At 40.3% G+C, this 14,147-nt stretch overlaps 1 protein-coding gene across 2 annotated transcripts in view; it reads right to left on the reverse strand.

Annotated features, from left to right (window-relative positions):
- Positions 1–2,279: 2,279 nt before the first annotated feature.
- Positions 2,280–14,147, reverse strand: part of LOC129705181 (Y+L amino acid transporter 2-like) — a 48,580-nt gene continuing 36,712 nt past the window's right edge. Inside the window, exons 8-10 of one of the 2 annotated variants that reach the window (XM_055648638.1) lie at positions 9,767–9,916; positions 5,426–5,609; positions 2,280–3,744 (exon numbers count right to left, since the gene is read on the reverse strand). In XM_055648638.1, the coding sequence (XP_055504613.1) occupies positions 3,644–3,744; positions 5,426–5,609; positions 9,767–9,916 (435 nt within the window). In that variant the 3' untranslated portion in view covers positions 2,280–3,643. The remainder of the gene's footprint in view (positions 3,745–5,425; positions 5,610–9,766; positions 9,917–14,147) is intronic. The other variant, XM_055648639.1, reaches the window with a different exon arrangement.

Raw genomic sequence — 14,147 nt, forward strand, 5'->3', positions numbered from 1 at the left:
CCACAACCCCTCCATGACACACTGGTCAACCTGAGAAGTACCTTCAGCAACAGACTGGTTCCACCAAGATACAGGATAGAACGCCACAGGCTATCAAACTACAACTCCTCCCCCTTTGGTTGAGGGGTAGACTGAGACCGACTCCCCTCCCCCCTCGCCTCAACCCTTTCACATCCCCAATCCTTACCACTCGTCAATTTAATTTCATGTATTTTGCTATTATGACTTGGCAGATCAATTTCCTTCCTGGGATAAATAAAGTTCTCTCATAGAAACATAGAAAATAGGTGCAGGAGTAGGCCATTCGGCCCTTCGAGCCTGCACCACCATTCAATATGATTATGGCTGATCATCCAACTCAGTATCCTGTACCTGCCTTCTCTCCATACCCCCTGATCCCTTTAGCCACAAGGGCCACATCTAACTCCCTCTTAAATATAGCCAATGAACTGGCCTCAACTACCTTCTGTGGCAGAGAGTTCCAGAGACTGACCAGAGATACTATTGTATCGTGTCTACCAAGCAGCAGTGCTCCCTACCATCTTGTACACCTTGGTGACTTGAACTACTACAAGAGGCACTTCAGTACCACCAACAGTGGGTTCCAAATCCTTTGGGAGGATAAGAGAACCAACGTTAGCATCCACCCCCCAAACAATGTTAAAGGCATTGAGATCTTAATTACATTCAGATGGCTCCGATGGACAGGACGTTATTTGCATAGCAGATATTTAGCTCCAGCAGCAAGAGATTACTAAGTGGACAGAGGAAAACATTAAAGGGTATTCTCAAAGTCTCTTTTAAAAAAAAAAAACCCATTGGCTCATGGGAATCCCTGGCTGTTCAAGTTGGCACAGAAACATTTGGATGTCATAACAATGTCATCTGTTTATTGTGAGGATGCAGAAAATCAGTGTAAACAGTAGAAGCAGCACACTTCCTCAAATTACCAATGTGCTCACTAACAAACACATCTTGTCAGCATCTATCTATACTATTACTAAAACTCTGATCTTGACCACTTCCGCTTTGCTTTTTTTTAATTTGCGCAAAAACGGTACCATTTATTGCTAGGATTTTTTCGCCACCTTACTCACCGTTCTCCTCTCCAAGCGCACCAAGTTTTGTTCCGATTGGTGGAAGATTACAAACGTTTTGAAGGTTTAAAAAATCGTGAGATCAGCACTTTAGTCTTCTCGCCAGTCAGTCACCATGAAGGTAACGCCCCTTCCGGCACCCGCTGGAGAATAAAGCCCCGGAGGCGGAGCTGAGTAAACAAGTGCAGATTGAGTCTGCAAGAATGTAGTCGGGAAAGTCGCCGTGTGGTGTCGGGAAAGTCGCTGTGTGGAGTCGGGAAAGTCGCTGTGGTCGGAAGGTGCTGTGTGGTGTCGGGAAAGTCGCTGTGTGGAGTCGGGAAAGTCACCGTGTGGAGTCGGGTCAGCTGCTGTGTGGAGTCGGGAAAGTCGCTGTGTGGTGTCGGGGGAAAATTACTGATGATGTCCGGTGGCCGGTGAGTGGAGTCCCCCCCCCCCCCCCCCCCCCCCCCCCCCCCCCACACCACCTCCCCTCCCACGCCACTGCCACCCCCCCACGCCACCCACTTAGTCTAGTACGCCTTAAAAGTCATATTAGGACCCATAGAACTGAGTCGCAACAATCATCCTAAAGGGATAATAAATTATATGGAAAAGGTTATTGCACTGGAAATCATGAAGATTTATCGAGGTGGGGGGGAGACTATTAACTGTGAGGATTTGGATCAGCGGGAGCTGTTTCTTTTGCAACTGAGAAGGCTGGAGGAGATTTAAGTGAGGTGTATAGGGTGATTTCACGAAAGGTCACTGGAGCGTAGATCCGCACCCACGTGACCGAAAATCTCAAGTGGAATACATGCTATACATCCGGTACATGTTAGTGAATGGGAAAACACGCACTTTCACACCCGTTAAAAACATCGAAAAAGGCCAGTTTTTGAGCTGCAATTTACTGTGCCAGTCGGGGTGACCGTGGGGCACAGCTACCTAAATTTACAGTCCAAAATAAAGATAGAAACTAAGGTAAATTCAAGAGGGAGCTGAAGGTGCAAATCCAGCGGAAATGCTTATCGGACATTTGCCGTGGAGATTTAAAGATCCAAAATATCGGGAATTATCGCGTTTGCTCGCTGCATTTCATCAAAAGTAAGGCATTATTGACTTTTTTATCTTTATTATCACCCTATAAAACTATATTTTTCTTGAAGGGGACAGAAACCAGGTTGCATAGATTTTAACTAATTAGCAGGAGGGTTAGAGGAGGGAATGACAAATGTTTTTTATGCACAGGGTGTTAAGGGTCTGGAATTCCACCTGAATGTGAATTTTCCACAATTCTAATAGAATGCAGGAAACATTTTCTCATTATCTACTCTGGCGATTCCTCTTCGATATTTAGATTTGGGATGAGCATTATCTTGGAAAGTACTTATCATGCAATTTAACAATCTTGAGGCATTTGAAGCGTCCGTACAGTTTAAATCAGTACTTACTAGAGTACCAAAGCAATAAATTTAGAATTTATTTTCACTTTTGTTGCAGAAGAAAATGAATTTTCAGACATAAATACACAAAGTATTAAAATTGATGTACAGTGGAAAGTATTTCTAATTTCTTACTGAAAAATTGATTCAACCCAATAAAAGTACATTCTCTCTTTTACTAAGAATCAGACTGGAGAATTACATGTTTGGTAAGTAAATTTGAGATTCTGTGTCATACAATCATTAAATAGTCTACAAGGATGAGTGGACTATTTTTACAACGGCAAATAGACTAAAAATACTCAACTATGTAACTGACGTTTACCAATATTTTTTTCCGGAACCGATTAAAAAAAATGTTAATGAGTGCTTGTACTACCAACACTAATTAGATTACCGTACATAAAATATGCATATTCAATTCATCTAAAAGGGCAACCCAATTTTATGATGTGTTTATTATAAAGCACCATTTTATTAAAGACAAGAATTTTTTTTTTAATTTCTCACATTAAGGACTTATTTTTTAAGTGCTGTATTTTTACCAATCACCAGGAAAGATCCATCTGGATTAGCAAGTGGCAAATCAATCCTTTGGACTGCAAGGGCAAATAGAAATATTTCAGCACTTTGTTGTTGTGACAGTCTTGCCCCAGCACGTATGCAGGCAGTATTGCCTCACATATAACATTGTTACTTTACTCTGTAAATGCAGCATCAGCAATGAAACAGAACGCTACGTTCCATTCCCGCCTACATAGTGACAACTCACTTCTTCATTAGCGATAGGATGAGCCAATGCGGCCTACAAGTAGAATAAAAGTAAATACTTTGCTATTATTACAATCCTCCCTGCCTTCTCATTAACCCTGCAATAGGGAAGCCTTCCAGACTTTAACATTTGGTTTAATGAAATTTCGATTTCTTGTTTTTAGAATGCTAAATTAACTGATTACAGAAATTAAAATAAACTTAAAGTGAAGGATTAATTTCTAGCCATGTGACCCACCATGTAAAACATGTGACAAAGTTTAAATTCACAAGTATGATAAGTGATCAACTCATTCACTTTAACGTTGAGCCTCATCTATTGTAGGTGTATTTAAAAGAAGGAAGCATTGGTCTTCATTTCTTCTGTTTGCGAACAACTCTCGCATGATGCTCTTCAAAATCTTTATCCATCAGTGTACAAAAGAAGAGCAGCTGCAAGGACCTAGTAAGTTTACCTGCGAAGGAAAGATGGAACCATTTAGGACCCAGAAATGTGAAGTGATAAAATGTATTTACTCAAATTAAAATGTCCTATCCTTGTATTTAAAAATTTAATGGCCTCACTTTTTCCATCTCTAATCTTCACCCAAAATATTATATTTTTCATCCTTCCCAGTGTTACATGGGAACAGGTTCAAGGATCTGACTAATTGAACAGGAAAAGGCTCACCCATTTAGTCCATATAGTTATTACAGATCCGATCTATTGACAAGAGAGAGAACAGAAATAATACTTGTCTCGGTATGCGCAGGCCCGTTTTACAGCAGCACACCTCTCTCTGCCTCCGTCTGCTATGCTGATCGGCGAACTCTTATAAAAGAACTAACTCATGGCTTTCCAGCGCCTGCCTTTATATAGGCAGAAATCAGCGGTTGAAATAACCGCCATTAAGTCCTGGCCAATAGTGCGGCTTCCAAATTCAAACTGCAACCAAAGCTAGGGGCTTGCATCCGAGCGATTGTTTCCCCCCCCCCCCCCCCCCCCCCCCCCCCCACCCTTTGGAAACAGCGCTGTAGGCCGCAGACGTGGCGCGTGAAGCTTTAAACATATCGCTACTGGCCACAGCGCTATCAGCTTTTAAACATACCGCTACTGGCCACAGCGCTATCAGCCTCGGATGGTTCGCGCGAAACGCTTATTACACTCATGCCATTGGTGACCTCCTCAGTCAACCCTATGAATTGGAACTTACTTCCTTACTCTCTTAACTTGGTTTGCTTTTCATTATGCCTTTTACTTTTTAACCATTTTTTATTATACATAATTAATTTTAATATGGGTATAATCCCATGCAAGGCAAAAAAAGAATAAAACGTTTTATTGATACTTTAAGTGATCTTCGGTGACAAATAGGTACTTGTCAATTTACTGGCACGTAAGTGTGAAATTCCCTTACAATAGAAGGGGGAATGAAAAAAAAACAACAAAAAAGGGTGCATAAAGCAAGTGTCAGTTGTGGAGATTTTATTAATTTGGCATTTAAGTGAATAGTAAACTCATTATTCAGTGAATGAACCCTTTCTATTTAAAAAATATATATTTCATAACCTAATACCCACTAATGAATAGCAGTGAAAAATGATTAAGGAGGTCATTAATATTAGATTTTGTTTTTACTCAATTGATGAGTTACACTTCACTGAAGAAACTTGGTGCGTGAAGCATTAAACATATCGCTGCTGGCCACAGCGCTATCAGCTTTTAAACATACCGCTTCTGGCCACAGCGCTATCAGCCTCGGATGGTTCGCGCAAACGCTTATTACACCCATGCCATTGTTAACCATTGCAACCACAATAAATGACAATATTTAATCCATTTGTGAGATCAGTTATCTTTTGGTTTTAAAAAAATATGTTGTTTCAGTAACTTTGGCATAATCCTTCGGGCAGGGAATGGAGCTTGTTTTTCAGATTGTTACCCAGCTACTTTGCTACTTTCCTTTTGGAGCTGAAGTAAGAGACGAATTGCAAAACTCAAATGCTGTGTCAAAGCAGCTTCAAATTTACTATCACAAAAATATTTGGTATATTTTTTATGGTCTATCATAGATAATTTTATGTTGAGCACAAATTGAAAGAAACAAATAATCATCGGAAAAAATTAAAGTGCTTATTGTTTATTAGGCATTTTACCTGAAATCCTCTGTACCCAAACAGGATATGATACTCTTGACACCAATCTTGATAAGTAATAGACTGGGATTCCTGTCAATCCAATTCCAATCCCAATTAGGGAATTAATAGTGTCGGTGTATGCAGGCACTGCTATCAAACCCAAAATGCATACGCAGAAGAGGGTTGGATAAAACATGCTGATCTGAAGCAAGAGTGAGAAAAGTGATCATGCTTCCAAAACAGACATTTGCACAAACATTTTAATTATGAGTTAAGGTTGTGTTTCATTACCGTGAGAAAGATATGGAGGATTTATCTGATATGCTTAATATTAAAAGGATATGCCATTTACTACTGGTGAGGAGAGTCCAACACAAGGAAAACTAATCTTAACATTAGTGCCAATCATACAGGAGTTATTAGGAAGTAGCTTTTCACATAGGCACCAAAAATCTGGATTTTCTCTTTCAATGATAATGGAGGTTAGGACCAAAAATTTGATTTAAAAAAAAAGGATTTAAGGCATATGAAACCTAATTGAGGACAATAACATACGGCCAAAGACTATGGCAAGGGGGTTGAATGACTTATTCTACAGTTCTCATACATTACTTCTGGGATCCCTTAAAAACCTACAGTATCAGACCTATTATCTTAGAATGGATTCAGTGTGGAGAAGGTGGCCATTTGGCCCACTGTGCCCACAATGGCGCTCCATCAGAGCAAATTCAGATAGATCTGTTCCTTTCCTTGTAGTCTTAAAAATGCTCGTCCACCATATATTTGTGTAATTCAATCATCGTGACCACAGTGGAAAGGAGATAGTGATCGACTTCTGGAAGTAAAATGGTACACAGACCCCAGTTTGCATTGATGGCACTGAAGTAAAGATGGTTGAAAGCTTCAAATTCCTAGGAGCAAATATCATCAGCAACTTGTCCTGGACCACCCATATCGAAGTAATGGCCAAGGAAGCACACCAACGCCTCTACCTCCTTAGAAGGCTTAGGATGTTTAGCATGTCCCCAACAATTCTCACCAACCTCTACAGATGCACTGTAGGAAACAATTTTATCAGGGTACATCACAGTATGGCTTGGGAACAACTTCAGCCAAGACTGCAAGCACTTGCAGAGAATTGCGGACACAACATAGACCATCACACAAATCAACCTCCTTTCCATTAACCCAATTTACACCTCATGCTGCCTCGGCAAGGCCAACAGTATAATCAAGGACGAGTTGCACCCCTCTTCTCCCCTCTCCCAGCAGGAAAATGTTATATGTGTGAAAATGCACATGTCCAGATTCAGGGACAGTTTCTTCTCAGCTGTTATCAGGCAACTGAACCATCCATCAACAGTCTTGAGCTTCTATCCACCTCATTGGAGAACCTCGGGCTATCTTTGTTGGGACTTTACTGGACTTTATCTTGCACTAAATGTTATTCACGTAATTCCCTTTATCAGTATTTGTACACTGTGGATGGTTCAATTGTAATCATGTATTGTCTTTCTGCTGACTGGTTAGCACATGACAAAAGCTTTTCACTGTACCTCGGTACATGTGACAATAAATTAAACCAAACTCAAATGGATTCCAATTAATTTTTCCTCATGTTATTCTTAATTCCCTTGACCATTATTTTACACATGTGACCTCTATTCATTGATCCCTGCACAAAGTGGTAAATGCCTATAATGAAGCACTGTCCAGGTCCCTCGTCACTTTATATACTGCTATCAAATCTTACATCAGGCTACTAAATTCTAAAGAAGACCGTCCCATGTCTGGTTGTTATGCAAGTCTTGCTGCGTCACTTTTTTGAAGAGTTGTTGATGAAGTTAAAAATTCCATAATCAACAAGAACATTGTTTTCACCATATTATTGGGGGAACATAATTGATATAGCAACTAAAGATAACCTGATCAACAACTGTAACAATCTTCTAGAGCTGAACTTGATTCATGTTTTCTTGGAGGAATAGCCTGAGCCATTGGAGATTTTCACTTTAATACTCATTGCTTTCAGTTTCATTCTTGAAGCCGCACACATTTAAAGGTTGCTTTAATGTTAAGAATACTCTCACCTCATCTCTACAAGATCTTTGATCCATATTTTCACCCATGGTATAAACAGGCCTGGAACCAAGAAATCCTGGAGAAACCTAAGGGCAATCTACTTCCAATGGATGGAAAATAGCCCCTCTATTTCTATATCTTTCTGTGGGTCAAACATAAAGTCATGCAGCACAAACAGGCCCTTCAGCCCACCTTGCCCATACTGACCAGGTTGCCTTCCAGAGCTTGGCTTATTTGCCCACATTTGTTCTATATTTCTTCGAAACATTCCTATCGATGAACCAGTCCAAATGTATTTTACATATTGTAATTGCACTTACCTCTACCACATACCAAGTCGCTTTTCTACACTCCACTGGATGCCAACATTATAGAATGAAATGGCTACGACTGGCGTTTTAGTCCCAGCGTTATAATTGTAACTGGTTCTGCTTTTTGTCAAATGCAACAAATTAAAACAGACTGGGGTTTATGCTACTGGGAGTCAGAAAAATAGGCATTTTTTGCGGATTTTGGATCCTGGCCAGATCTCACATAATTTTCTCCCTCTTTCACAGGATCTGCTAGACTTCAGCATTGTTTTTTGTTCAGATTTTTAGCATATGCTGGGTCCTATCTCATTGTTCCAACAGTTCTTTACTTTCCTCTGTGCCTCTTCTTTCTACATCTCTTGCAGGTAGATTAACTGCTATTACAAACAATAGGTGCAGGGGTAGGCCATTCGGCCCTTCGAGCCAGCACCGCCATTCATTGGGATCATGGCTGATCATCCCCATCAGTACCCCGTTCCTGCCTTCTCCCCGCATCCCCTGACTCCGCTATCTTTAAGAGCCCTATCTAGCTTTCTCTTGAAAGTATACAGAGAACCGGCCTCCACCAGAGAATGCCACAGACTCACAACTCTCTGTGTGAAAAAGTGTTTCCTCATCTCTGTTCTAAATGGCTTACCCCTTATTGAACTGTGGCCCCTGGTTCTGGACTCCCCCAAAATCAGGAACATGTTTCCTGCCTCTAGCGTGTCCAAATCCTTAATAATTTTATGTTTCAATAAGATATTGCCATGTTCCTGCTTGTACCACTTCCAGGGCTGTTAATAATCTTTCCATTAACTGTACACTTTCCCCTTACATTCGACCTCCCAAAGCGCAGCACCTCTTACTTGCTCTGATTAAACCATCCGTCATTTCTCCACCCATAACCTGTAACTGACCCATATCTCGCAGTATGCTTTGACAGCCTTCCTCACTGTCGGCAAGGAGGAAGAATATAACATTAAAAAAAGGAAAGGCGAGAAAGAGCCAAGAAAGATTATCAAGCCTTCAGTGCCTCTTCTCATCATCTGTTATTGGTGTACTCTTGGTCTCCACCCTAACATGGAAATTCCTTTGTTCTCTCCACCCCTCCACATCTCGGGAAGTCTAAACATGTGTGATTTCAAATGCTTTCCCAATTTTGAAGAAAGGTAATCTACCTGAAACATGAACTCTTTCTCCACAAATGCTGCCTGACCTGCTGAATGTTTTATGTTTTTATTTTATATTATCAGTATCTGTATTTTGTTGCAATAATTTAATGGCCTATGTGAATTTTAACATTGAGTACCCACAAGTTCATAATGGTCATAGCTGATCTTGTTTCATCTACCATTTGCCCAAGTACTTTTCAACTGACCCAAATGGATCATGAAGATGGTCGGAACATTGGCTAATTTACTCCCTCCCTTAATCAAAGCAAATAATTACATTTGCTCTGATCTTGGCTGACAGGATCATGTGAACATTGCCTGCCTGCCTTGTCTATTGAATAAAATATTGACGCTTAGTTAACTTTTTGGTAGTTTTGGTTTCTTATTGTCATGTGTACCAAGATTTTGTGAAAAACTTCTTTGTGCGCTATCCAGTCCAAGCATACAGGAGTATAATCAAGTTATACACAAATACAACAGTAGTGCAAAGAGAGAAATAACCAGGGTGCAGAATATAGTATAGATACTGAGAAAGTGCTGATTTTTTTAAAAGTGCAACGGCTACAATGAGGTAGATTGGGAGATCAGGACTGTACCCTTAATTTATGAGAGGTCAATTCAGTAGTCTGATAACAACTGGGAAGAAGCTTTTTTGAATCTGGTGATACCTGCTTATAAACGTTTATGTCTTCTGCCTAATGGAGGGAGAAGTGGGAATGACCCGGCTGTAAATCATGCTTGTTGCTTTCTTGAAGCTGTGTGAATTGACGTACTAGGCTCATTACCCAAATCTCCGTAATGGTAGGTCTTACCTTCAGAGGCCTGGGTCGATTTGGCTGCTTCCAGCGCAGGTAAATTTGGCCACTAACAGCCAATCCAATAAAGAACCAATAACTGAAGCTGAAGTAGTAAATTAGTCTATAGACATCCCGTACACTTAGGTAGATAATTGATAAAATTCCCTGTTAAATTGAATATCATCATCAGTTGTAAAATCAGAGCACTAAAAATACTAACAAATCCTTAATTACGTAATAAAAAGGTTTGTCTGAAGTTGTTTCTTTTTATTTAATGGAGGCCTGACTATGATGATTGATTGTTTTTTTTTACTGTGATAATTCAAATAAAGTAGTATTAGGTACGTACAGAATTCTGAGCAAATTCTAAGGTGAATCAGCAACCAAGGACTTCCTTGTCCTGACTTCAAAACTTCTGATATAATTAGTTTCTCTCAAAAATTATTTGAATACATGGGAAAAAGAGAAGAGAAGCATCACAAAATGAACTGCTAAAAAAAGTATGAAAGAATAGGTCAACACCAGGATCTCTATCAATGAGATTCCAAGAAGAATTTTCTGCATCTCTTTTGCTAACGATCTACTTATGAAATATTGCGATTCACTCATATATGTTATTTTCTACTGCCGGAACCTATGGCTACTGGTTGCCATTAAATTATAGGTGATGAATTCCTGTCACGATGTAGTTCAAGGTCTCCACAACATGTCCCAGTTTAACATCCATTCTTCCATTTGGGAAAGGATCCATATGGGAAAGCTGTGCAGAAAATCCAATGCAAGATTGGTATTGGAGACCACTTTGCTTCTTGACACTGCACATGGACTTTGACTGGCCTGCCAAAGCTCGCGTATTTCATTACCTATTAGTCCTCTTCAGTAAGACTGCTTCTACTGACCTGTCATTTGATCCTTTTCAGCAAGAATTCCCCTTTGAGAAACCAGCTTTGGGCTATTTAACCCTTGACCTATTAGCATATGAGTGGCTAATCATGTGTTCTAAACTAACCTCTAAATCACACAGTTCCAGTATCTGAATTTATTGTAGAGGCTACTCAATCTAGTGATTCTGTGCCCACATTGTTGTTGTCTTCTCATTCTTGCACCACAACCTAAACAAGTTGTAGATGCAAGGATAGATGTGCAAACAGTGTGTGGTGAGGACAAGGTGGAAAGGAAAGTTAGCTGTGCATGCTTATGCATTATGCAGCTCGTAAATAAAAATAGATTATATAAAATGCTGGATGGAAGGGGTGTGAGAAGGAAGAATATAGGTGAGAGGATAACATCATCTTCAATGAATTCCATGCCACCACTAGATTGCAGTTGCTCAAGTCATTTCACAGGGAGATTATGACATAGGCATGTTTCTTCCCTTCCGGTTCACTATAACACAGTCACAATTAATGCCACCTTGATCAGCAAGAGTTGTAATGTGAGCATTCCACAATAGGTTTGAGTGATGTGCCCACATTGAACATTTGGAAATGTAAGCTATAAAAATGCTTGAGTTTGTGGAGTACTATATATATATGGAGTGATACAGCGTGAAAACAGGCCTTTCAGCCCAACCTGCCCACACCGGCCAATCCGTCCCAGCTACACTAGTCCTATCTACCCGCGTTTGGTCCATATCCCTTCAAACTTGTCCTATCCATTTTCTTGTCTAACTGTTTCTTAAACATGGGATAGTCCCAGCCTCAACTACATCCTTGGAAGTAAGAATTGTGCCTACAAATTTTGTTTGGTATGTGATGGAAAGGAGTGGGAGTGTATTGATCATAGCAGGTGCTATGCCAATGGTATGGTATTTCACTGACTAACCACATATGCAAAATCATTGCCCTTTTTTTTGCAGCACTGCATTCATCACCTCATCATTCCTTTGAACTCTCTTCAAATTGCCTTTATTGTGCACATCTGCACTTTTTAAATTACTATCTAATATATATTTCCTGCAGTCTCTAAATTTTATTTGGAGGCCATCTGTGCCAATATGGTTACTGAACATCCCAAAAGTTGATCTGGAGATATGGGAGGCAAAAAGGAGGAACAAAAATTCAGACCTAAAGACAGAATATCATAACCATATAGATAATAGATACAGGGAACACCTCTTAATTTTCACAGATGGATCAAAGGACCCAGTAGCTGAAACAACAGGGGCGGCTGTGGTAGTCCAGGGGATGAATGTTGAGCTTTACAAAAGAACAAATAACTATTTGGCAGTATATACAGTGGAACTGTACGCTATTTTGATGGCAGTTCGGTGGATGGAACAGATGCAACCATGTAAAGTATTAATATGTAGCGACTCATTATCTGCAATCCAGAGTATTGGGTCTGGTGCATCCCATAGGTGGCCTGACTTAGTCTATGAAATCCTGCTACTATTAAGCCAAGTGACAAGGAGGGGCAGTGACGTGACTTTGTTGTGGGTCCCAGCACACATTGGTGTTCAAGGGAATGAAAAGGTGGATAAATTAGCAAAGGAGGCTGTAAAAAAAGAAACATAGAGGTAAACTTACAACTATCCAAATCTGAAGGAAAACACATTGTGTGGAAGAAAATAAATCAGGAATGGCAACAATACTGGGAACAGGAGACAAAGGGGAGACACCTCTATTCGCTACAAAAACAGACTGGGCATTACAGCAAGAAGAGGGGGGAACAGGTAGTATTAACAAGATTGAGGACAGGACACACTCACCTGAACAGCACATTAAAAATATTGGGAAAACACCCTACTGGGCTGTGTGAGGAATGCCCTCAGCCAGAAACAGTTCAGCATGCCCTAATTGCATGTAGGAGATATGAGACAGAAAGAGGACTTATGATCATTGAAATGAGGAAAATTGGATTGACAGAAATATCAATAAAGAACATTCTAGAGTGTGGAGGGAAAGGGAAAGGAATAAAGTTGTTGTTTGATTTCTTGAGAGCCTCTGGGCTTATAAAAAGGATATAATGTAAAGTCATGAGTACTGTGGAATGAAGCCAGAAGGTGGCAGCAATGCAACATTGCGGATGCCGGCTGCCGTAAAACTCCAAAGAAGAAGAAGAAGAATTTTATTTGGAAACATTCTTGACTTCAGACTGCTTGTAAATGTTCTATGACTAAAAAATGCTGTATCTATGTAACGTTTGGCCTGAGACCAAATGTCAGGTGAATTGTTACCTTTTTTTGAGTATTGAGCATTTCGAGTAACATATGTAAAGGAAATGTATTGGACAAATTTGTGGCATGGTGGCGTAGCGGTAGAGCTACTGCCTTACAGTGCCAAAGACCCGGGTTCGATCCTGACTACGGTTGCTTGTCAGTCGGAGTTTATACATTCTCCCTATGACATGGGTGAGTTTTCTCTGAGATCTTCAGTTTCCTCCGACACTCCAAAGATGTACAGGTCTGTAGGTTAATTGGCTTGGCATAAATGTAAAATTGTCCCTAATGTGTGTACGGTAGTGTTAATGTGCGGTGATTGCTGGTTGATGCGGACGCGGTGGGTTGAAGGTCCGATTTTCGTGGTGTATCTCTAAACTAAACTAAATTAAATTGAATGGGACTGAAAGCTGACAAATCCCCTAGAACAGATTAGCTATATTCTGGGGTCCTAAGAATTAGGAGCAAAATGAAATGAGAACAGCTGGAGGAATTCAGCAGGCCAGCCAGCATCCGCGGACGGAAATGTACAGTTGATGTTTCAAGACCCTCCAGCGGAATGGAAAGAGTAGTGGGAAACAGCCAGTGTAGAGAGGTGGAGTGAGGTGTAGGCAAGACCTGGCATGCAATAGGTGGGCACAGGTGAAGAAGGATTAATTAACATATAACAGTCAGATGGGGGATGGAAGTGTCAGATAGCAACAGTGGCTGGGAGAGAGAGAAAGGGACAGAGGAGGTGTAGATCACCTGAAATTGGAGAATTCAATGTTCATACATTCGGTTGGAGACTACCCAGTCTGAATATGAGTAGATGTTCCTGTTTGTGTTTGGCCTCACCTTGCCACAGGAGGAGCAATAGTTTCTTCTCTTTCAGTCTAGATTAGGGGTTTCGGTCCAAAACTATTTGTCTTCACAGATACTGCCTGACCCACTGAATTCCTTCAGCTGGTCTCTCTTTTATACAATAGAGTCCAGCACCTGCAATCTCTTGTGCTCTAATTAATTAGAAGTTAGCAGGTGTAACAAGGAGTTTCAAAAAAGGACATTGAATTGAAGTAAATAGGAAGATAAATAGAATAAAGGCATCTCTGGGTAATGAAAAGGTTCTGTTTTTAAATACATTCAAAGTCAAATTTGTCTCTAAGTTTTAAAATATATGAAAATCACTTGATAAGGTAACATCGCTACACCATTGTAATAAATGGACATCAAAAATACAACTGACTGATAAGAAAT

The sequence above is a fragment of the Leucoraja erinacea genome, chromosome 17, assembly GCF_028641065.1.
Source record: "Leucoraja erinacea ecotype New England chromosome 17, Leri_hhj_1, whole genome shotgun sequence".
In the NCBI taxonomy this organism is placed as follows: Eukaryota; Metazoa; Chordata; class Chondrichthyes; order Rajiformes; family Rajidae; genus Leucoraja; species Leucoraja erinaceus.